Source organism: Eurosta solidaginis, chromosome 4 (assembly GCF_040869045.1).
Source record: "Eurosta solidaginis isolate ZX-2024a chromosome 4, ASM4086904v1, whole genome shotgun sequence".
Taxonomy (NCBI): Eukaryota; Metazoa; Arthropoda; class Insecta; order Diptera; family Tephritidae; genus Eurosta; species Eurosta solidaginis.
In genome coordinates this window covers 257930122-257956368 of record NC_090322.1, presented here as the reverse complement: position 1 = coordinate 257956368, position 26247 = coordinate 257930122, and the positions used below count along the sequence as shown (strand labels likewise).

At 37.5% G+C, this 26247-nt stretch overlaps 1 protein-coding gene across 1 annotated transcript in view; it reads right to left on the bottom strand.

Annotated features, from left to right (window-relative positions):
* LOC137248823 (uncharacterized) overlaps nt 1-26247 on the bottom strand; it is a 370286-nt gene that overhangs the window by 158430 nt on the left and 185609 nt on the right. The window contains exons 3-4 of the mRNA XM_067779720.1: nt 12370-13321; nt 5362-6468 (exon numbers count right to left, since the gene is read on the bottom strand). Of these exons, the coding sequence (XP_067635821.1) occupies nt 5362-6100 (739 nt within the window). The 5' untranslated portion in view covers nt 6101-6468; nt 12370-13321. The remainder of the gene's footprint in view (nt 1-5361; nt 6469-12369; nt 13322-26247) is intronic.

The following is a 26247-nucleotide window of genomic DNA, read 5'->3' as shown; positions in this document are numbered from 1 at the left end:
TTTGTTGCTGCAGCTTAAAAGAGCCCAAGAAGGAAAAACAAGCACGTACCAAGCAGAGATTGAAGCAGTGCTAAAGGAGTCAGCGAAAGTCACAGCAAAGCCTCAAATGATCACGGTACAGCTCAGAGAACTCTATGAGATAACTACGCCGGATTGATCCAGTAATTTTAGAAAAGGCATAGAGATAATAAATTTTATCCATTTGAGAAGTTTGGAAAATTCGATTTTAAAACAGCTCCCTTTCGTTAGAGAACGCTATCAAAGATCATCTTAGGTGCATTTTAAAAGTAACGTTTACAATTTTGAATAAGGATTGATCTGAAATGTTTAGGGCTATGGATCTGAATATCGTCGAATTATGTATGTATGTATGTAAATACAATGTGAATGTTCAACACTTCTATCTTTACCCTGAAAGTTTGTTTATACCAATAATTGTTATATTCTTATATACATATACAAATGCATATACACAATTGACTCATGTGGCTGATGCATCATTGAATTTTTGAAAATCTTTTCATCCCAAACAGCTTCATATAAGAGCCATAATGGCGCTATTGATGGCTATGACCACATTGATAATAGGGAAAAAATTAAAAACAACAATAACAATAATAAATATTATGTAAATGCATAAATGTGCTAAGCCCTGCCCTGTAGGCCAAATTGTGACCCAAATTTCAGAAATGTAACTATTTTCTTTGTTCGTAATGAAATTTTTTCAGCCTTTACATAGTAGATTTTAACATAACCCGCCTTAAACTTAATGCTGGTAACTTGCAGAACTAACGAAATCATACCGATAAGCGATAAATTCGCACCGATGAATTTTTGTGTATTTGAGCACAATTTAAGTTGCATTTGAGTACACAAGTGAATGCAAAAAAGATTTATAAACAACAAGTAGGGGTTGATAGTTTGGTAATCGAACTAACTTCTGGTAACACAATGTACAAACTCAGACTATGTGATTTCCTCAGGTACTTGCTCCCTAGATTAGGTTAGGTTGGACTGACCTACCCATGAGGACCTCACATATACTGAATGAGTCCCTAGTGTTTTCAGAAGTTTATTTAACGAACAGACTGAGAAACCCTATCAAACCTATGTTATAAAATAGGTACGTTCTCTTGGCAAACACTGGAAACTTCCTAGGACATACATATGTCACTTGCTGCTTCTAGATCTGTATTTGTATCACTGCTAATAGCTGGAGCCTGAAAAGCGCAGGGCACGAGCACAAAACGTGCTCGATAGTTTCATCCTCCAATCCGCACTTCCTACATCTGCTATAACTGACAAAGCCTTATTTAAAGGCATGTGACACAAGAATGCAGTGTCCGGTAAGAAAACCCTCCATGAGTCTACATTCCTCTCTTTTTAATGGTATGTGTAACTTTGTTAGTCTAATTTTGTAGGGTCTACACTTTACAGTGCTTCGGTCAACGCCTTTCCCGCTGCTTCGATCATGTGCAACTCTCGCCTTTTCTAGGTTAGGTTAGGTTAAGGGGGCGTGCGTGGCAGTTACCCACACTTCCAATCGGAGACATTTTTGTCCATTGTGAGTGCTCTTAGTAAGTACATGGTGACGGCAAATTCATTTAGCCCCATTACCTCTTAGTGGTCTTCAACGAAACACTTGCTTTCCCTGATTAACTCAAGAAGAAGCGATACGTCCACCTTCCCAACCTCTGCCAGGCTATCGAAGAAGCGTGAGCCGGAAATCTCAGCCTTCTTCTTTGAAGCGCCAGACATTGGCTGAGAAAGTGGTAGATCGACTCCTCAACCTCCTCATCTTGACAGCTTCTTCAGAGGGAGCTTGTTGGTATTCACCACCGTCGGAGCATTGGTGCGATAGCACAATGACCTGTGATGACACCCGTAAGTAGCCTCACCGCAGATTTGTTCAGTTTGAGAAAGTAGCTGGTGCCTTTCCTATCCAAGCGTTGCCATAAGGACCTTGAGACTTCGCAGTCAACCATATTGGTCCATAGCAAGTCCGTTTCCCTGCTCTCATATTCGCCGATTCTCGCTAGGAGATAATTTAGCGGCGGCCTTCTCTTAATCTCGCCGAATATAATTTGGACGTCTACAAGGATGCTCCTTTTTCAGCTAGTTCCTTCGCTTTTCATTCCCATCTATTACCATATGCCCTGAGAGCCAACAACTGTCTATGCTTCTCCCTGTACCGGTTATCCGGTAGTTTGTAGGATCTATTTATTTACAGATAGGGACAGTAGTAACACAAACTCTACTCCTTCCACTAATTTGGAACCATCGGTGTACACGGGTATCGCCTCGTCCGTCATTTGGGCACCGTTGCGCCAATCATTCACCTCTAATGGAGCTCCCTCACATATGCTTGTACATTTTCCGTCAGGGTAACCACACACATACATATGTATACAATGATGTTAAGTGCAGCAGACCAGCACTTTGGTGCACTGGTTGCTGTTGCGGTGCAATCAGTGCAGCCATCATCAACAAACTCTATTATCGCTTAGTTGGTGAAATGATTTATGCGTAATTAAGTTTCATTGTTGTGGTTATGCTGATTAAAAGCATTTGTGTTGTTATGCAACGAACATGATTCTATTTTCTATTCAGCCACTACTCGAACTAGCGAAACCAATTTTACTCACTGATGAGTTTGTGGTACTGTGAAAGGGCTTGTACGTATGTGTATTATGTATGTGATTGTTGGTGCAATGTAGTACGTTATTTCCCTTTTTCCCATAGCAGAGGACTGCAAAGTTAGAATTTTATTTTTAACTAATGTAATAATCAGGTATGATCATATCATGCACCACAATCGGAACGGAGTGAGGAACACTAAGGAATTATGTGTGCTTTGGAGATGTTTCAAAAAAAGGAAACCTTCCTTGGTAGACATTACGAAGTTTTACAGGTTTTGATGAGGACACACTGTCGGGACAACTAAGTCTTTGAAAGGCCAAATTAGGCTAATAAGGGTCTCTTACTTTATTTGACAAACGCTGGAAGGGCGTATTAACATACACATAAGGGGTAGCATTAACTTTCTTGTATTGAAATTCACTTACTACAAACACTAGACAGTTTCTGCTGAAGAAGGACATGCAATTTCTAATTCCAGCCTTCCCTCTTAGACAAATAATCGGACATTATCTCTATATGCACAATGATGGTATCAGTATTCTAGATTTAGGAAGTTTGATTCAAAGAAGCTCTAGGAGCACCTGTACCTTATTAAACTTACTATTGCAAAACTAGAGCAAATTCGGCGCAGGGCTGTCGGTCATTTATGAAAATAGAATAATCGAGGTTGATTAGTTGGTACGATGAGTACCTCTAATTCAAATTAGCGTTAATTGGCGAATATCTGGAATCTTCAGTGAAAGTATAGGCCTAGAATAAACATCCCGTTAAACGTATAAGTATATACTTAAGTTGGGGATGTAGGGAACTCTTTCGTTAACGCGACGTCAATACCCTGTCTCCATCGGAGCCAGAACTCGCAATAAGGATGTTAGTGACGGTTACAAAGCATCTTTATATACAGGGAGGAAGCTGTTGAAAGATATATGACTTTTGGCGCGATTACTGAGGCGTTTTGTTCATGCCTTTAGAGGCTTTAAACGTGATATGCAGTGTGCTACTGAGTGATCTCTGTTTACAGAAAATTGCTTCTCAATTTAATCTTGGGCTTCGGCGTGGAACAGCTATACCGTCAGTATTCTGGCAAACAATAAATAGGGAATACGAATGTTTTAAGACAGCCTTGAATACAAGCGAATGATTCCAATTTCCTACAAGAAAGAGTTGCAAAGATGGGGAGCGCACTCGGAGACTCCAGCGTATCAGTGCCCTTTTCGTCCGTCCACGGTAAATCGTTGACATCGGTACTTGTGAGGGTTTTTCAATTGGAGCTTTCTGGCATCCAGGAAGCATGGTTGGACCAAATTAGAGTCACTAGGGAAAGTTCACTGACTCCATGCTTTTTGTTTAGGATTCCACTCAGATTAGGTGTCAAGAGTACTCCTCAGTAAGAAATATCAGAAGAACTTAGCCCTTGACCTTAAAGCTAAGCAAAAGTTCGGGTTCATCATCTTACTGCTTTAGGAGGCTAGTTATTGCCGTTAACCTCTGCAGTATGCTCTAAAAAATACAGCACCTCCAGCAATTCTTACGATATCGTTCTGAACACTCATGTCGAAAGAAAGATCTATTACCAATACTACTATGCAACAGTTTGTTCTCAAGGGATAATTCAACCTTTTGGACCTTTTCATGTGGTGCAATCTCTGTTGAGTGACCCACAAGATAAACACGTTAGGCGGTTAAGAGCTCCTGAGTATCCAACTTAACGGGAATGTAGACGTCCACTAGACCTCCATCGTTTTTAAACGAACGGTCTCAAGTCAGGGGCCAATATAACGTTATTAATATGATTTATTAATTTAAGCAAATTTTAACCTACTTCTGATACCGCTATCGCTAGGAATATATTTTCAGCTGAGTATAGTAAGATTGGATAAAGAGGCAAAAAAGTGGGTTTCCTGTAAATGAGGACCAGGCGAAGTACTTGCTGTCATCAAAGAAATAATCGGTACTTTAGCATCTTGGCAACCAAGTCTCTGGCGAATTCGAGACTGTGAAAGATTTTGCCCATCTGAGAACCAGCACTAACCTCGAAAGTAAATTAAAATGGATTGAAACACGACCTTGGACTTAGTAGGCATTTAAAAAGTAAAGTCCTCTCTTGACGAACAAAAATCATGATCTGCATGAAAGAAAGATTGAGTCGAGGAAACATGAGGTTTCGAGAGAAAACTTCTTTTGAAGATTTTTGGTCATGTTTCTGATGCCAATGGTGAGTATCGTAAGAGGTTCAAGCTCAAGGCAGATTAAGCTTAGCATAACAAATGGGTAAACCACCGTAACCGACTTATAGGCTAGGCATCCAAAGCGGAACTATGGCCGAGTTATCAATTTCTTATCGGCTTTTTAACACAAAACCATCGGATTGTTATTAAAGAGGTTTAAAAGTGTCTTTACATTGAAGTTTTACCGTTGTAAGTTTCATAATGAACCGATAAGACAGGTTTACTTTCACTCGCCGAAATAACAGAATTCTCTCTAACTTTACCAATTGTGATTTCAAATCTCGTTCACACGAGAATCGCTGCACTGAATCACGTTTTACGTAATTTGTCCTAAAATTCTATTAAATTGCCAAGAAACTGATTCAAATTTATCATAAAACTGCATTTAATCTTCACATAATTCCATTTCATAGACACTCCAATATCACTTACGTCTGTATGTATGTATATGTATACGTATATATGTATGTAAACGTGAACGAATTTCACTTACCATTCTGTGTGGTGCTGCTATGAAACAAATTACGCAGGTAACTAATAAAACGACGATGCAGCGGTCGTCGCCGATGATGTGACATTCTTCGTCCCTGTTCGACATCATCACCAGATTTACTACCACTTGCGCACTCAGCATCAGCATCATCATCAGCGCCACCAACATCTGTATCAACGCCGAATTGTGACGCATCAACAACAATTTCAACGCTACGCTGCACTGTTTTTGACTTCGCCAATTTACCGCGTTTCATCGCAGAGCCCGAGGGAACAATTAAAGCATCAGTAGCACTGGGCCCCGGGCCGGCAATGCTAACAATTTGTTCACCCCTGCCATCACCACCCCCACTACCACCCCCAACATTATTACAAAAACCGCTACTGTTGCAATCTGTTACTGCTGTCCCCACTGCTGTCGCTGTCGCCGATGTTTGTGGTTGTTGTTTGATGCAATCTGATGTCGCTGCGACCGAATGCGTGACGAGGTTGGTATTATTTCCACGATATATTAACTCCATATCGTTGGACATTTCACGTAGTGCATGTAAACCAGTATGTGCGCTACTACTCGCACTGACACTTGTCGCTGTTGTGGTTGTGTGGGTGTGTGTGTTAGTTGAGCTAATGACATGATGGCTATTGCTGCCGCCATTCAGTCCCATGTAGTAAGCGCTGTTGGGACGTTGTGAGTGCGAATGCGCGTGTGAATGTGAATGTTGCACTTGTGGACCGGCCATAGTGGTGCGCGAGGCAGGGGTGGTGGTGGTTGCGTTGCTGCTGGTGGTAAGTATTATTTTGGTTGTTGGGCAGACAAATGCGCTTAGTTACTTTTCGCCTTCTTGTTAAGAAGTGGAACACAATTTTTACTTTTTATGTTAACGGTATTAAAATTGATAGCTTTAAGAAATTTTCAATTACAAATTTGTTGTATTAATTTTTGTTTTCGTTAAAGGTTTTTTGATATAGATTTTGTAGATACATTTCCGGATGATAAGTTTAATTTTTTTATACATTTAAAATTGATGTTGAAAATTATATAAGGCTATTTTATAATTTAAGATTTTGTTAGTCACTTAGCTGCCTGTTTTGGCTTGTTTAGTAACACCTTTAGAATAAAAAAAAACAGTATTGAAAATGCGAGCCGACATAGACATTCATTTTCCGTATGCTCTATGTAAATTCATGCAGGTATTGGTATTAGGGCGCTCTTGTTTTTGTAAATATGATGTTTGCCTTTTATTTATAAAAGAATAGACAACTTTTCCTCCTATTATAGACTACCACGCTCCCACCAAACCATTGCGGCTACCTTAGTTTTTACATGAAGAAGAGTACGTAGATATTTTTTGAAGTTCGTAGCTGTTAACATGAGGGAAAAATAACGAAAATCCTTCCCTCTGAAGAAGCCATTGTGAGAGGAAACGTACTATAGTGGTCTTATGTCATCTTTTCCCAAACATTTTTTGTGGGATTGCAGAATGCCCCGACCCCTTAAAATTTATCCATATGTCACATAAAAACAGAGGGACATACAGACGGAGATGCATAAACTCACCTTTTTATTTTGGTAATTTCGTTATACCTATTGATGTATATATCTCTATTCTTTTTTGGAGGTTATAAACTTTCGACCAAAGTTTGTCTTACATTTCAGAATGAAATATTAGGAAAAAATTATGTATTCTGCTTAGGGTGTCTGTGATTTTTCGTACCTTATTCAGGGGCTATAAAAATATAAACTGTAAATAGGTAAATAAGATATATTTCCGCAATTACTTGTACAAGTTGGAGGGGTGACATAGCATCAATTGACTTTTTGACCACTTAAAATGGTTACAATATCAACGATATTTACCATCCTTTGACATTGTTGGATGCGGTACTTTAATCGATTTTACTTAGAAAAATAACTTTAAAAACTCACCCAATGAGGTCCTATCTGAAAGCAAAAGAAAATATTCAACTTCAGGTTTAGCGAAAATAGAATTTGGAGGAGTCATAACGTCAATTGACCTTTTTTCCGTTGACGTTATATCACCCCACCGTTCTAAATACATAATATTTGCTGAAAACTTCCTCCGGGAGTAGAAGAAATACAAAGATGAAGAGAGAAAAAATGTAAGGTAGAGAGAGAGGATAAAACGATAATATATGCAAAGACGATAGGAAAAAGAGTGGGCCTGTGTGGAAAAGGAAAAACGGAGAGCTAGAGAAATTGCAAAGAATTGGAATGGGTAAATGAAAAGAGAGTTGGTAGAGGAAAAATAGGAGTAGTTACAGATCTAGTTAAGCGAACAGGGGAAAGACGGGAGAAGAAAGCAGAACGGGTGAATGCACCATGTCAAATAGTTAGAAAGAATATAAAGGTAAAGAACAGAGATAGCAGATAAGAGGGGGAGCGTAGAGTAATACGTATATTTTTCATGACTTTTTATGTATCTTAATCAAGGATTCTTGTTTATTTAAGTAAATTACGAGTTTCTGAAATAAACGAGACTCCCCGATGAAGGCGCATGTATACCTTTGAAACGCGTAGGAGAAGAAAAGAAACTGTAAGTTTTGTCTTTGGTATATCGGGCGTAAAGCTTTTTAAAGGAAACACATTAGTTAAGTGCTTAAATGTTTGGGCAGTACGAATAATCTTCCATATTGTGCATAGAGTACAGAATGTATTAGTTTGTTCGCTCAACGCTTATGGCAATTAACTTTATATATAGAAATGCTCAGGATGAAAAAAATTAAGTCTACTTATATAAAACGGTAGTTCCACTTCAGCCAAAAGCGGCCTTAACGTAAATTTTAGTGCAGGCTTCTGTCGGAGAACTTCGCCTAGTGCCGACAGTAACAGTAGGAGGTTTATTCAAGCCGCAGCTAACTTTGTGAACATAACATAGGATCCTGATCAAAGGAACCTGAAAAGGACATTGCTGGATCCTGAAGATGCATCATTCACCCACATCAATCAAATGAAACACAAATGTATAATACATTCAACTGTTACTCTATGGACACCCGCAAGATAACCAAGCAAACCTGACCGAATTACGATAGCAGGAGGATAGGCTCAATTCTCAATAAGTTTTTAAACCTTTAGGATCACCGTCACAATCACTGGAAACTGGTCTGCATACTGTGATAATAGGAATCCCCTTTGGCAGCACATACAGACGCTGCGCCGATGAGGACAGCAAAAAAATAGTTGCGCTTTACCGATGTGAATACCCAACCCTAGCACAGACTAAGCTTCTCACAATCTACTAGCGATAGCATCAACTAGCTATACCAAAACAGGCTTAATTGGTTCCAGAAGAATGTGCAACAAAACGGCGCCCCTGTTCTCTACTTGAGTTCTGGTCTTTGGTATCCGTGCAGCAGAGCAATTAACCAACCTGTTCAGGTTATCTTCCGTAGTTGTTTCAAAAAAACTGATGATTACAACTTTCCGAACTATTACAACACATCTGCATTGGCAAAACCGTGATAAAAATACGAGAGGGTAAAACTCGTCTTGGCGCCCATAATGGTTTTTTTTTTTATTTTTTAAAAAATTTTAAAATAACTCTCCAAAACTTTGTAGAAATGCCAAACCAAAGAATACAAACCGAAATTTTTAATGTTTTACTTTTTTCAAATGACAAATAAAAAGTTAAAAAATGTCAATTAAAAATTCGAAAAATTTTCTTCTAAGCTGACTGATTCACCTAATCCAATTAAGGGATGTTAGTGTTTGTTCAACATTTTAGGGCTATCATGGTCGAAGTTGGGGCGAGGTGACGCGCGTCTCTTTGGAAAGTGTTTTTTCTTCTGCGATTGCTTTGAAGAACACCACATAATCTGTGTAGATACTTATGCAGGCCAGCTAATTTTCTCGGGATTATATGCCAGATCTATAATAGACGTAGCCTTATGTGTATTAGAGGAGCAACTACATCAAGCAGATGTGTTCTGCTATTCAAGGGTAGCGGTCGACTGCTACAACACGCCCAAAAAATTCAGGAGAGGTACCAAAAGACACGTATTGACCTCGATTTTAATAATCCGAAGTCGGAATAGAAAAATTTTACTTACGTTAGAAATATTTGCAAAAACTATTGCTGAAAGCTTGCGGTTCATTAAAAGGTTTTTGTGAAATTTCAAGGATTTTTTATTTCCGCTTCGATAAAGTTTTCCATTATTGCACCACGCTCTGGGAGGTAGGGAGTTGCTAATGGTGTACTAAAGAGAAATCCAATCATCTACAATATATTCACTAAAATTCGTAAATAAATTCCTTGTGTGTATTTTGCCCGGAATGCTTAATTGTGCACTAATAGATTTCAGCAGTTATTTAGATCCACAAATTGTCCACTAAACAAAAAATTAACTCAATACAAATTGTAAATAAACGGCTGTCAAAAATATAGGGATCATATTTTTATCGATATCACGTCGACATCAATACATTGCCTTAGTAAATACCAATTATGCATTGACGTGAGCACAAAAATTTGAAGCTTTATGTAAATATATTTTATACAATACTAGAAGACCCGGCAGACGTTAATAAGCTTTTTCCGTCTGATTCCGCCCTCCCCACCTCTTCACTTTTTCCTAATCCTTTTATTCACCCCTCCCACCGTCTTTTTCGCTTCATATATCTCCATCTTCGTCTCATTTTATCTCTTTCTCAATCTCCTTCTCTCTTTTCTATTTTCTCTTCTCTCAATTTTTTCTCATTCTTCTGCATACCTTATTGCCTGTCCCAGAGGGTGGTATGTATTTTATTCGAGTGTCAGTCCCAGTCCTAGTCCTAATCCCAGTCTCAGTCCGTCTGTGGATAATATATTACTCTGTACTAAAGCACTCATCAACAGTTTCATTTTATATACATACTGGCAGACCCGGCAGACGTTGTTCTGCCCTAAATTTGGCCTATCTGCATACATTTTAATAAGCTTTTTCCGTCTAACTCTGCCCTACCCTCTACACTTTTTCCTAATCTCTTTATTCACTCCTCTCTCCGTCTTTTTCGCTTCATCTCCATCTTCGTCTCATTTTATCTCTTTATCAGTTTCCTTCTCTCTTTTCTCTTCTCTCAAGTTTTTCTCCTTCTTCTTCATCTCTTATTGCCAGTCCCAGAGGGTGGTATGTATTTTGTTCCAGTCCCATTCCGAGTCTCAGTCCCAGTCCCACTCCGAGTCTCAGTCTCAGTCCCAGTCCTAGTCCTAATCCCAGTCCCAGTCCCAGTCCGTCTCTATTATACTTCCCGGAAAAAAGCATCGTAAATACTAATATAGGCAAATTTATATACGAAATTTCAGGCAAATCGAATAGTACGTATGCAAATAAGTATGTGGGTATTATTAATTCATGTCTTTATTTCGGCTTCGCATGCATATTTATCAGTTTTGCCAGGTTGATGCGATTTAATCGAATATCACAATGAACTTCAGAGCTCTCAGCAACAGCTATCATTTGTTATCCATAACACACACATGTTCTAGCGGTATCCGGGTCAATGTTTTGGCCTATATTTCGAGACCCTAGTCACTCAACGGTGTAAAACTTACTCTGTATTATAGCACACATCAGCAGCATCAATTTGATACCCATAATATAAAAACACATTCTAGGTGTATCCGGGTCCACGTTTTGGGCTCGAGACCCTAGCCTCCCAGTTGTATGAAAATTATCCTGTACTATAGCACTCATCAACAGGTTTCATTTGATATCCACATTGTATAAACACATTCTAGGGGTACCCGGGTCCACGTTTTGGGCTACATCTCGAGACCCTAGCCTCCCAGTTGTATGAAAATTATCCTGTACTATAACTCATCAACAGCTTTCATTTGATATCCATATTGTATAAACACATTCTAGGGGTACCCGGTTCCACGTTTTGGGCTATATCTCGAGACCCTAGCTTCTCAGTTGTATGAAAATTATCCTGTACTATAGCACTCATCAACATTTTTCATTTGATATCCATTCTAGGGGTACCCGGGCCCACGTTTTGATCTCAAGACCCTAGACACGTAGCGAAAAAAGGTAGACGTTGGCCGATTCTCAGGCCTACCCAATATGCTCACAAAATTTCATGAGAATAGGTTCAGCCGTTTCGGAGGAGTTCAGCCTCTAAAACCGTGACAAAAGAATTTTATATATCAGATTGTATAAACACTGTCTAGGCATTCACTGGCCCACGTTTTGGCCTATATCTCGAGACCCTAGTCACCCAGGGGTTGAAAATTCCTCTACACAACTAACGACTCTCCTGTCATAGTACCTCTAAATCGCGGACCCCCTCAGAACCGCCCCCACGCTCTCGGCGGGCCTGGTGATGTGCTATACTTGATATAATTCGCTACAATATTTTTTATCGATGAGCACGTTGTTTAATTAAACACCAAGCAATTACACGGATATATATCCGCACCACCTGAAAATATGAGTGCCACTGCGTATACGTAATATTTTAATATTACAAATAAACAAATAAAAAAAATTGCAATAAAATAATATTGCGACTATATACTGAGATATAGCCTATGCTATATTTCAAGTTAGATCAAACTACACACGGGATGCAAAACAAATTCAAAATCTGTTCAGTAATTTAGGAGTCCATCGTGGCCAGAAATTTTGTGACACGTGTTTTTGATATATTAAGATAACTAAAGTAAAGATGTTTGAATATGTTTTTTTTTACATATGTATGTTTACTTATTTGTTACGAAAACACAATTAAAATAAAAAACAAATGGATTTAGAGACGTGAAAATTTAAAAAAAATTTTATCCTCATTTGTCTCTCACCGGTTTTACCCTGTAATATTTTTATCATGGGTCAAACCAAAAACTTCCGGTAGCTATATCACTTCTCATAGCCGGAGTCTTCAACTGCCGCTTTGAAGTTTAACTTTAATAAGAAGAGTCTTACAAATTAAGGTGCGCCCTAATGCATACAAACATACAAACAAATAAGTGTACATATTAAGAATGTCGCCGAAGTTTTCATTTCTTACTTTTTTACCATTCTTCGTTCGCACTTCAACAAAATTGCTTTATACATATACAGATATTTCTGAATAATTAGCGCTTTCACTCATCTTAACGCAAACGCTTTAACACACAAAATCACAAACTTTTTTTTTACGAAACACATTTTCTAAATTTAATTTTAATATTATTTTTGGCTTAACAAATTTGGCACTTAATCAAGATTTTTAGTTATACGCCACACGCATCACGCCCTTTTGCCACATTGCGTGGCACAAGCTTTAATTGGTGTCGATCACATGTGCTGGTTTGCAGAGGCACGAACTAAAACAACAAAAATATAAAAAAATTTCAAAGCTAATCACTTTGAGTATTGGCACGTATGTTGTCGCAGTTTTTACTTAGGCACGCATTGTAGGCGGCTAGTCAGGTAATCTTGTGCCACTACTTTTAACAACAACTGCCGTGACTACGCTTACATTAATTTGCTCACGTTGTATAATGTTTGGCGTATGTGTGACATTTGTGTGACGCTGGTGGACTTGTCAAATGTTTTTCGATAGCTGAAACGCATTTTGTTGCTTCCAACGCATTTTCCGTGATGACGCCATTGTCGAGCATTATTTACCCGTTGTTGGTGTTGACAATATAAACATATTTACATATGCGCTTACAGCTTAGTAATAGTTGCTGTTGGTGCTCGTTGCAGTTCTTCTTTTTGTTGCTGATTTCAGCATTTTTCTTGCAGCTCAAAGGGAACGCATGCATTTGTTAAAGGCGACGACAGCGCATATGATCTATTTTCTATTTTAATTTGCTAAAGATATTTAAAATCACATATTGTTTTTTTTTTCTGTTTTGCTTTGTTGTATTAATATTGTTAATTTTGAAGCTGCTAAAAATTATTTACATACATCTTTTTCCTTTTATTTTTCTTTCTTGCGTAGGTTAGATTTTTTAGTTTTATTGTTAGCTGATCTGCAAGTAAAAAAAAAAGAAAATAATAAATGCAAATTTTTTTTTTAAATTTTGAGCATGACCTAGCTAATTTAAATACATAAAAAGCTGAAAATTCTTAAAAATATTTTTCAAAGGCATAGATGGGCAGTTTTCATTAGCTACGGAAACTCACTGGAAAAGTTTTGTATGGAGTTCCTAATTATACATAGAAAACGAGTAAATTTGAAAAAAAAAACAAAGTTCATAGACCGTATAGACGACAATTTCAAAACCCGTGATGGTTTATCTTCAACGATCCACACATTGAAGGCTTGACATTTCAATTCACAATTTTTTCAGTGCATTTTTATTTATAATGAAAAATGCCCATCTATGTTAAAAATGCAATGCAAGTAGATTATAGCAGCGCGCTTAATAGCAATATTTGCGGGTGTTAAGGCTCCTTCGTGTTAATGTATGTGTTAATAATATAATTAAATAAATATAAAAGCGCATGCGAAATAATGTGTTTTTAAACTCGTACCATTATAAGGTAATTAGGTAGAACTTTGCGTACCGTAATGAGTACAAATACTTCATCTTCTTTGTACATCAACACTTTTTCTACCTTTCGTAAAGATGCAACTTTTATATTATAACTCCTCTTATGTTTGTTGCTACCAGAAGATATACGAAATAAATCCGCCAATTAGTATACAGATATCAAACTACGTCCATTTAGCCATTCTATTCGTGTCCCTGCTTGTCTGCAGGCTTGGACAAAGAATTTTCAAGAAATTTGGGTATTTTTTCATGTAATATTTTGCCAGAACCGATGGGATCGGTCCACTACAAAACCCATTGTTAAGATATAATTTTTTTCATAATGTAATATCTGAGAGCTTAAACTTTTATGGCATTTTTATTAAAATGATAAGCAAATTATTCTGATCGGATATATATATTAAATAAACTAGCAGAGTATCCATCGCTGCTCAGGTTGTACAACCAAATATGCAAAAGAATTAATGCAACGATACATACTTTTCTATTTCAGCAACCATATCAGCGCCAAAGAATTATGTTACCCAACCTGGGAGATATGATATGGCCTGTTTCGTGAAAACTTTCGCACCAACGGACACAAAGTCTTCCTTTATTGGCCTCTTCCAACTCAGTGTAGGTCTCACTTTTACTCTGATTCCAAATACGGATATCGATGAAATACTTTCTTGGCCGTCATATGGCGATATCTGGAATAACATGATCTAGCCAATGACATATTCATATATTTGTAAATCTCTTAGAGCTAATCATTATACATCCTGCGATACTCGCCAACAGCATCACAGGCAGAACAATAAATCTTGCGGCGCATTTTTTTCACAAACACTCAAAGGGCCATCTTATCTCAGAAGAGGTATAATGAGGTCACGATGTTTGCTCGTCGAGAGAGAACTTGGTTTTTCATTTGTTTGGTTAGTCAAAAGTAATGTTCACCAAAATTGATACTGTAGCTGTCTTGGTGAGAGAAAAATCACTGCAGTAGTAATGCTTTAGTCGTTGATTAGCGGGGGACGAGTAACGACGTATGTACGCATATTTGTTAACACTAAAACAACATTTTGTAAATTTTATTGAAATGTCAAAGTCTAACAAAAATAAAAAAAGTTTAAAATTACGTGTTAGCATTAAAAGATTAAAGAACTCTGCGCATGAGAGTTTATTTGCAGAATGTGTTTATGAAATGCCCACTTTCGACGTTGCTACTTTGATTCTTCACCGACTTTTTAACGAAAGAGAATACTAATATGTAGGACGTGAGCATGAAAGATTAGGAAGACATTGGCTTTTGAATGAAAGCGTAGAACACAGAGGAAAAACTCGCAGAGACTATTACTATTTTTTTTTTCATATCAGGTGTCCATCAGAGAACTACAAAAACCACAATTTTCTTGATTTAATCAGACAGTAAAACTTGCATTCACATTCAATCATACGAATAAACCCATAATTGAATTAACTCGTAATTGAATAAACTCATAAGCGAATAAACTCAGCATCTGCCTGATGATTGCGATCGAATGACCGATCAGGTTTTGCGTGCGATTGTATTGATCAAACGAAGGCAAGCGGAGAATAAAATCAAAGCACGAGAATTAGTATCGTTTAGTTCGGCAAACAAACAGAATCGTAAGCAATGTTTATATGTATGTTTATATGTACGTTTATATGTAGCTTGTCGCCGTGACGTAAGGGCAGACGTTGTTGTGTTCGATTTTTGCTGTTCTCTGGTGCCCATTTCTGGTGAGTATAAAGTCGGGATGTACGAAAACAAGTTTTTTCTGTGTCTGTTTAAGGATAACATTTAACTTTGATTTCAATAATAATAAATTAAACAAACTTTACTAACATATATCCCATAGCTCAGTACAACAAAAAAACATAAGTATTTGTACTTTGCTTCTGGCAATTTTCTTGCACTCATGCACATTTTATTTATAATCAAACGTGTGCATAATTAATAAACACGCTTACGCACTGCTGAGCTAATTATAAACACAGTTTGCGTCTGTTCAAGTTGCGGGTAAAAATAAAATCAGAAATCTCTGATGCAAAAAGTAAAAAATATGAAATAATAAAGTAGCAGCTGCATTCTGATGAAAGTGTACATGTATGTATGTATGTACGCAAATACTGACAGAAAAGTTTGTTCAATTGCTGCAATGTAAATACACATAAATACAAGCAAAGCAGCTGCAGAGCATAAGAAAACTTGGCGCAGATACACACAGAATTATCAAAATTTTAGAAGCACATAATTAACAGCAACAACAACATTGACACGCTTTCAAATTCGACCTCAACATTTTCTCGCAGCTATGCAAATTAGCTAAATCAATATTTTGTTTAGTAAATATTTACCAAAATTCTTCGCAGAATAATCAAAGTTTACTGACATTGAAACAAAGAACTCACGTAGGAAAATACTTTTTTGAATGGTTCCAGGAAACTTTTGAAACTCTAGGCAATGTATTCTTACCAAGGGGTTGCCCCTGAAATGGACGGATGAAACTGAGTATTATATACCTAGATGCAGAGATATGCAGTATTAAAGGGGGGAGCTTCATACATAGAAATACAAATATATATATACATAAGTACATTGGAACAGGCCCACGTCTGCCTTCTTTTCTTGTTTTTACTTTTTTACAAATTTTTTCGGAGATGTTTTTGAGATTGGCTTGCATAGATTCAGTAAATAATCAACGAAGTTTTGTAGTTGACAGTTTAGTTGATTAGTAGTTTAGTTTCATAAAAATTCAAATTGTATCGATAAAGACACTCCGTGAAGGTGTTACCGGTGAAAATAGTATTTTGTTAGATATTGATCCAGACGTTCCGGTAGCAAGCATCGTTTAGGTACAAGCCCGACTATCTCGGGAACGATTAAATATGACCACATTGAACCATCTAGGCCATCTCGCCCTCACCCACAATTTCCATGAAGAGCTTGTGGCAGCCAGAACATTTGCCGCCAAAGACATAGGAGTCGCCAAAGAAAGGTGAGGTTGACAGTTGTGTTGGAGAAGCTTAAAGTTGCGGTGGCTAACCATTGCAAGTGTTGCGCTGCACAGCCCCTATTTATTTAAGTCGTTGTTCTTTGGATTAAAAACTTGTTTTAAGGTCCTACAAAATATCTCCTGAATTTTCACACAAAAAAAAAAAATTATTGATTGTTTTTGCTGTTTTAATCGCAAAAATAATCCCGAGTTTTAAAGAAAGATTTACGAATTCTGCGAGCCCTTTGCCGGAATGAATCTGGTACTGGTCCGACTGCTAGGAGACCATTTATTTGTTCCGGTCTGTGAGTTTTAGTAGCATATTAAGACAGACATATCAATGGCGACACTATAATTAGTCTTTTAACTCGTTGGGAGCATAGACAAAAAAACAATGCTAGTACTGCTACTTCGAAGCTTGATGACATTGCGTTGAGTATTCCGAGGAGATACCGAAACGATCTCGAAGTAGTTTCATATTGATAATATTGATGAAGAGTGATCCCGATATAGAAGAGAATTATCCCTATATACATATGTATATGATGCTAAAAACAATCATGAAAAAATTCAAATTAGAAAATTATAATGCAAAGGAACTAGAAATAATCCAGAGATAATGTACAAATATTCTAGAAAAGGTCAGAAAATAGTCCAGAAACAAAAATTCCTAATTTTCCAAATTAGTTTTGAAATTATTCCGAAAAAATCTCATTGCTGGACGTGAAAGCAATTCCGAATTATTCGCAAATAGTCTAGAATTGATTTTAAAATTGTTATGAATTTTTATTGTATTGAACTGACTAAGTACAATTTAGGAAAGATTCAGCAAAAGTCTCGAAAGAAAAATAAAACAAAATAAAATAAAATAAAATAAAGAAAATAAAAATAAAAAAATGTGAACAAATTAAAATAAAGTAAAATAAAATAATATAAAATAAAAGAAAAAAATTTAATTAAAAAATAAATTAAATTAAAATAAAGTAAAATAAAATAAAATAACATAATGAAGTAATAATGTAAAAAAATTCAAATAAAATAAAATAAAATAATATAGTCCTATTAGAAAAGAAAGAAAAGAGCGCATATTTAATTGATATTGGGGTTCCCAATACGCGCTACTTAAAAGACGTGCACACAGAAAAGGAAAGAAAGTACATAGGACTTGCTCAGGAAATGAAGTTGTTATGGTACCTTGATAAAGCAAGCATAGAGTGAGTAATCATTTCATCAACAGGCGTGGTGCCCAAAACCCTTATGACGACCCTAGATAAACTAAAATTAGAAGATAAGCTTCTACCTATTCAAAAGGCAGTAATTCTGTCAACAACATCCATTGTTCGTTCGTTTTTAGACATTGACATGTAATTTACAAATTATTATGAATTTACCTATGTATATTTAGTATAAATAGCTTTATATGTATTCTTGTATACAACCGATGTATAACGTATAGCCCAAAGTGGAGCTCAAGGAAGAAATAAAATAAAATAAAATAAAATAAAATAAAATAAAATAAAATAAAATAAAGTAAACCAAAATAAAATAAAATATAATAATTTAAAATAAAATAAAATGATATAAAATAAAAAAAAATAAAAAATAAATAAAAACAGGTAAGAAAAGAAGAGAAAAGAAAAGACAAGAAAAGAAAAGAAAAAAAGAAAAGAAAACAAAAGAAAAAGAAAAAAAGAAAATAAAAGAACAGAAAAGAAAAGAAAAGAAAATAATAGAAAAGAAAAGTAAAGAAAAGAAAAGAAAAGAAAAGAAAAGAAAAGAAAAGAAAAGAAAAGAAAAGAAAAGAAAAGAAAAGAAAAGAAAAGAAAAGAAAAGAAAAAAGAAAATAAAAGAAAAGAAAAGAAATGAAAAGAAAAGAAACGAAAAGAAAATAAAATAAAATAAGACAAAATAAAATAAAGTATATAATAAAATGAAATAAAATAAAATACAGTAAAATAAAATAAAATAATATAAAATAAAATAAAATTAAAAAAAAAATTAAAAAATAAAATTAAATTAAATTAAAAAAAAGAAAAGAAGAGAAAAGAAAAGAAGAGAAAAGAAAAGAAAAGAAAAGAAAAGAAAAGAAAAGAAAAGAAAAGAAAAGAAAAGAAAAGAAAAGAAAAGAAAAGAAAAGAAAAGAAAAGAAAAGGAAAGAAAGGACAAAATAAAACAAAGTAAAATAAAATAAAATAAAATATAATACAATAAAATAAAATAAAACAAAATAAAATAAAGTAAAACAAAATAAAATAAATTAAAGAAAAGAAAATAAAATAAAGTAAAATAAAATAAAATAAAATAAAGTTAAATAAAATAAAATATATAAAGTAAATAAAATTAAAAATAAACTTAGTGTATATCGATTTTAAAAATGTGATGGCTTGCCCACTTTAACTGCAATGTGAGATCACATAGTTAATGTCATTGGTTAAGGTCAATACATTCTATATATATGTAAAGAAAGAAAAGAAAGAAACTAGGGAATGGTTTTATATGACTATGTCGAACTACCCCACAACATAGTTCCAGATTACAGACTCCTAAGTATGTGTATAATACATTCATATAGGATTGCATTGCGCTTTATAAACCCCTTAAATGCAGAATATTGTCTATCTGTGTGCCAGATGCTATGCAAATCCGTCAAGCCGTTGTAGAGTTACTGAGCCAAAAATAAAACACTGACACCTCCAGACATTCAATGATCTAAAGTTTTACAATTACAATATAAATATGATAAAGTTTACCGACAGCTGAGTATAAAATATGTTCGCTCAGCAGCTGCAGTATTTTATTATCAAAATTTAAAATTGTTACTATTTTATTTTTCACATAACTTGAAGCTGCATTGCACGCTTCGCTCATTTCTATTCTGCAGTTCGTTTTTGCCAGCGAGTGCAAAGCAGGCAACTTTGTTGTAAGCACCAGCTTCATACTAAACTGAATTCCGCAATATTTTCTCTCATTTATGCAAAATAGTTGCAATACTTGCAACCTTTTGACTGATGAATATGCGTTTTGTACTGAGCAATAAAAAGTTGAAACTAATTTTGAGCAAACTTGAAAGCACCGCAGAGAATTGTTAGCCGTTGCGTTGGCTCATGCTTCGCTACCACAAATTTGTAAGAGATTTATTTCGTTTTGCTTTGCTCTCTTTTAGAAAATTTACGTTGAGTAAGTTTAACCATTACGTTTCTATAAAAAAAGAAATGGATTGATTGCAAAATTAAAGTTTCAAGCTTTTCTTTTTTTTTGTGGACAAACAGCCATTAAGTGGTATTTTGTTTGACTAATGTAGCGTTTTAGGTGCTTTTTTACATTTTTCTTTGCATTGAGATTACGGTATGTGCTACAGGATGTATGAGTAATATAAATCTACACAAGTTTTCCTTTTATTTGCAAAGTAATTGCCATCACTCAAACAGATTACCAGAGCGGAGCGAGTGGTTTTGTGTGAAACTATTTTCAGCGTACTATTATTTGTGAAAACAAACCAAAAAATCAAAATTTGCTACAATGTCTCCAATGAATATATCAATAGGGAACATAGAAATGCTTTAGTATATTTGTTACGCATGAATCGTTTAAAAAGTGACATAGGAATAATGCGGTTATGGTTTTAGTTTTGACTTCAATTCCGATTAAGGTTCTTGTTCACTTTCGGGAAAGTTTCGGCGCTGTATACCTCCCAGATCCGCTTTTGATCCGTGTTCCGGTTTCGGTTCTAGTTTTGGTGCGGTTCAGGTCTCGGTTTCACACATGATCCAGTTGATCTCTCAGATCCGCTTTCGATCTCGGTTCCGGTTTCCTTTTAAGTTTCCTTTCAGATCCGATTAATCTCATATATTCGCTTTCGGTATCGGATCTGATTTTGCTTTGATTTAAGTTTGAGTCCATTACAGGTTCGGTGAAGGTCCCGATTTTTCTTACAGATCCAGTCCCAGTTTCGGTTTCGGTTCCGGTTCAAGTTATGAACCGGCTTACGTCCCAATTTTCTTTGAGATTCAACTTATCTTTCAGACTTGTTTTTGGTTAATACTTGCGGAAAATCTCAAATGGTAAATGGTGGATCCTTAACTATGACGTTGAAGCTAAGCATAGAAGTAAACACTACAAGTTAAGGGATGTGCGGAAGTGGTGATATAGTTATGAGATGGATTTTGTCGAAAGCTGACATAATGCTCAGGCAAACTATAGCCAAGTGATGCTCCCGTAAACTCCTACTTGATAAGAATAAAATATTTATGGCCTAAGTATGAAAACACACACACAAGGCTTGACGTATTCGGAGGAAAACAACTTTTTGTACCAAGAGTTCAGGCAATGAGCGAGCCACAGGGTAGGTGTAAACGGACGGTGTTGGAAGTTTCCTCCAAAGGAATCCGCGGCAAAGTGAGAAAGGATCGGGGGTAGCCTCTTTGACTGCACGGCGGGATTGTACCAACGGAACTCCTTAGACTGCTCTATCGAATTAGAGAAAGTGTACCTCAAAACACATAGGTAGCCTCTTTAGCTCAAGCCCCCCCTGACTTGGCTTAGACACGGGCGAGATTGCCTAAAAGATAGAGTCCATTGACCTGATGAGGGATCGGGTTACCTTTACCAAGACAACCGACTCTTCTGGTTGACCTACAGGGAAGGACGTGTTAACAGCAAAATCATCTCTTTTAACCGTACTTCGTTATGATCGGTTTGAGAAAGGAATTGGCTTGTTTTGCCACCTCAGTGAATTTTCCTCTTGGTTGTTTTCCAGTTGTGAGATGCTCGAAATTTCTTAGCTTTTGCTTGCTGGGGTATACCCTTAGGCACAGTTTTTGCTTACTGGGGTATACTTTTAGGCGCATATAAAAAAATTAAAGCTTTTTGTAGGGCCAAAACTATTATTTTTATATATTGAGTTGGAGCCAAAGCTAATTCAGTACAATGTGTTGTGTTCCCATCAGCTGATTGCTCCTTTTTGATAATTTCCAAGCAAAGCCTTGGTTTAGCAAGATGTCAGTTAATAGAAATCATTGCCAATGTTATTTTAACTTAACTTTCTTCTGCACGGCGAATCGGATTCGCTATCACCTTGTATAGATTCGCCTAGGTTGGAGCCTTATATCCGGTAAATATAAGACCAAATTCAATGTTCATTTTCCTACAAACGAGTTTTAAAGCTTCTTCGCAAGACAAGCATAACAATTAACAATTTACCAATTTTTTTACACTAGAATTTTAAAAATTAGAATTGTTAATGTTGTTTTGCAAATTTTTCGGAATTTCTGCTCTATCGATTGGTCGTAAAATATATACTATCATCGCATTCCCAACCTAAGGGTACTCTTAACAACAACAAACAAAGGAACATGAAAATATTTAAAAATCATATAAAATTAAAAAATTATGCTTTGTAAAGTTTTGCGACCTTCTAGGCCATACCGCGAATAGGTTACGGAATCGCAGGTGCAAGCTCGACACGGTTAAAGTTGCATATATCCAAGTTTTAAATATCTATGGTTACTGCGGTGCATTATAATATCTATTTTTCACGTCTTATAAAAATAAGTAAATATATGAATTTCAGCATCAGGCACTCACAAAATCAAGCATGATACAATAACTGCACATCAACATCTCACAAGCGCAGCAACATTCGTACCTACATAAAAACAAGTAAGGAAGGCTAAGTTCGGGTGTAACCGAACATTACATACTCAGTTGAGAGCTTTGGAGACAAAAATAGGAAAATCGCCATGTAGGAAAATGAACCTGGAATGTGTTTGTATGAAATGAGTATCAAATGGAAGGTATTAAAGAGTATTTTAAAAGGGAGTGGGCCATAGTTCTATAGGTGGACGCCATTTCGGGATATCGATAAAGGTGGGCCAGGGTTGACTCTAGAATGTGTTTATACGATATGGGTGTCAAATTAAAGTTTTTAATGAGGGTTTTAAAAGGGAGTGGCCTTTAGGTTTATATGTGAAGGCATTTTCGAGATATCGAACAAAATGTGGACCAGGGTGCCCAGAACATCATCTGTCGGACCGCTAATCTAATCTAATCTAATATATATTATAAATGGCAAAGTTTGGATGTTTGGATGTTTAGATGTTTGGATGTTTGGATGTTTGGATGTCTGGATGTTTGGATGTTTGTCCAGACGTTTGTCTTTGTGACTCAATCACGCAAGAACGGCTGGACCGATTTCGATGAAATTTTGCACACATATAGCCAATAGTCTAGAAGGATCTACTAGCTATATATTTTTCAAAAGGGGAGTGGTCCCCGCCCCCTAGGAACAGTTATAATTTAATTATTATATTTTTTCGTCTTTGCGACTGAAACACGCCGGAATGGCTACATGGATTTTGATGAAATTTCGGACACAGACAGTGGTCTACTAGCGAAATTTTTTTCGAACATGGAAAGAGGGGTGGGGGTCCCACGACCCCTTCGAGCAATTACTTTTTAGTAATTTTTACACATTATAACTTTACGTATACTGGCCTTCACCAATATCATAGACTCAAGGGGTCAAATAAGTCGAGGGCTTACAAAGTGAGCAGTGACACCCTCCGTCCCCCCCTTTATCACCCCCTCTGGTGTAAAATCTATAAATTGTTATAACTTAATATAAATATTCTCCTAAATCGGTAGTTTTTGGTATCTGGCATATACAGATCGAGATCTAGACAATTTTGGAAAACGATCAGTGATCCTCTCCTTCTCCTCCTGATATCCACCCTCCACCAATTGCTTTTATTAGCACGCTTTTATTAGCTTTACCTGTATGTTTCTATGTAACTCTTCATTCGCTCCAACGCGCCTGCTGCCTTATTAACACGGTTTTATAATTAGCTTCACCTTATTTGTAATCCCGCTAGGGTCATATCGAGACACTTCCGGGGTAATTTCTGTATGGTTTTCGGGATCCGTCCACGATCCCGCCGGGGTCATTTCGGGACTTTTTCGGAACTATTCCGCGATTATTTTGGGACCCCTCCGGGATCATTTGTGTATAGTTTCCGGGATCCGTCCGGGATTCCGTCGGGATTATTTTGGGACATTTCGCGATCATTTGGGGACCCTTCCGGAATCATTTCTGGACGGTTTTCGGGACCATTTCGGGATCATTTGGGGTACCTTCCGGCTTCATTTCTAGATGGTTTTCGGGATCCGTCCGGGATCCCGTCAGGGTCAATTCGGGACTATTTCGGTATCATTTGGGGTACCTTCCGGCTTCATTTCAAGATGGTTTTCGGGATCCGTCCGGGATCCCGTCTTGGTCATTTCGGGACTTTTTCTCGACTTATACGGGATCATTTGGGGACCCTTTCGGCACCATTTCTGGATGGTTTTCGGGATCCATCCGGGATCCCGTCGGGGTCATTTCGGGACTATTTCGGGATCATTTGGGGTACCTTCCGGCATCATTTCTAGATGGTTTTCGGGATCCGTCCGGGATCCCGTCATGTTCATTTCGGAACTATTTCGGGATCTTTTGGGGTACCTTCCGGCATCATTTCTATATGGTTTTGAGGATCCGTCCGGGATCCCGTCGGGGTTATTTCGGGACTTTTTCTCGATTAATAAGGGATCATTTGGGGACGCTTTAGGCATCATTTCTGGATGGCTTTCGGGATCCGTCTGGGATCCCGTCGGGGTCATTTCGGGATCATTTGAGATACCTTCCGGCACCATTTCTAGATGGTTTACGGGATCCGTTCGGGATCCCGTCATGTTCATTTCGGAACTATTTCGGGATCCTTTGGGGTACCTTCCGGCATCATTTCTATATGGTTTTGAGGATCCGTCCGGGATCCCGTCGGGGTCATTTCGGGAATTTTTCTTGACTAATACGGGATCATTTTGGGACGCTTTCGGCATCATTTCTGGATGGTTTTCGGGATCCGTCCGGTATCCCGTCGGGGTCATTTCGGGACTATTTCGGTATCATTTGGGGTACCTTCCGGCATCATTTCTGGATAGTTTCGGGATCCATCCGGGATCCCGACGGGGTCAATTCAGGACTTTTTCTCGACTAATACGGGATGATTTGCGAACCCTTTCGGCATAATTTCTGGATGCTTTTCGGGATCCGTCAGGAATCCCGTCGGGGTCATTTCGGGACATTTCGGGACTAATGCGGGATAATTAGGGGAGCCTTTCGGCATCATTTCTGGATGGTTTTCGGGATCCGTACGGGATCCTGCCAGGGTTATTTCGGGACTATTTCGGGATCATTTGGGGTACCTTCCGGCATCATTTCTATATGTTTTTGAGGATCCGTCTGGGATCCCGTCGGGGTCATTTCGGGATCATTTGAGGTACCTTCCGGCATCATTTCTATATGGTTTTGAGGATCCGTCCGGGATCCCGTCGGGGTCATTTCGGGAATTTTTCTTGACTAATACGGGATCATTTTGGGACGCTTTCGGCATCATTTCTGGATGGTTTTCGGGATCCGTCCGGTATCCCGTAGGGGTCATTTCGGGCCTATTTCGGTATCATTTGGGGTACCTTCCGGCATCATTTCTGAATAGTTTCGGGATCCGTCCGGGATCCCAACGGGGTCAATTCAGGACTTTTTCCCGACTAATACGGGATGATTTGCGAACCCTTTCGGCATAATTTCTGGATGCTTTTCGGGATCCGTCAGGAATCCCGTCGGGGTTATTTCGGGACATTTCGGGACTAATGCGGAATAATTAGAGGAGCCTTTCGGCATCATTTCTGGATGGTTTTCGGGATCCGTACGGGATCCTGCCAGGGTTATTTCGGGACTATTTCGGGATCATTTGGGGTACCTTCCGGCATCATTTCTATATGTTTTTGAGGATCCGTCCGGGATCCCGTCGGGGTTATTTCAGGACTTTTTATCGACTGGTATCGGATCATTTGGGGACCCTTTCGGCATAATTTCTGGATGGTTTTCGGGATCCGTCCGGGATCCCTTCGGGTTCATTTCTGACCTTTTTCGGGACTATTTCGGGATCATTTGGGGTATTTTCCGGCATCATTTCTGTATGGTATTCGGGATCATTTGGGGTCCGTTCCGGCATAATTTCTCGATGGTTTTTGGTCATTTCGGTACTATTAGGGGATCATTTGAGGACCTTCCGGCATCATTTCTGGATAGTTTTTGGAATCCGTGCGGGATCCCGTCGGGGTAATTTCTGGACTTTTCAGAGATTGTTTCGGGATTATTTTGGGCCCTTCCAAGATCGTTTCTGGATGGATGTCGAGATCTGTCCGGGATCCCGTCAGGGTCATTTAGGAGTCCGTTCGAGATCCCGTCAGGGTCATTTCGGGACTATTAGGGGATCATTTGAGGACCTTTCCGGCATCATTTCTGGATAGTTTTCGGAATCGGTCTGGGATCCCGTCGTCGATCATTTTGGGACCCTTCCGGAATCA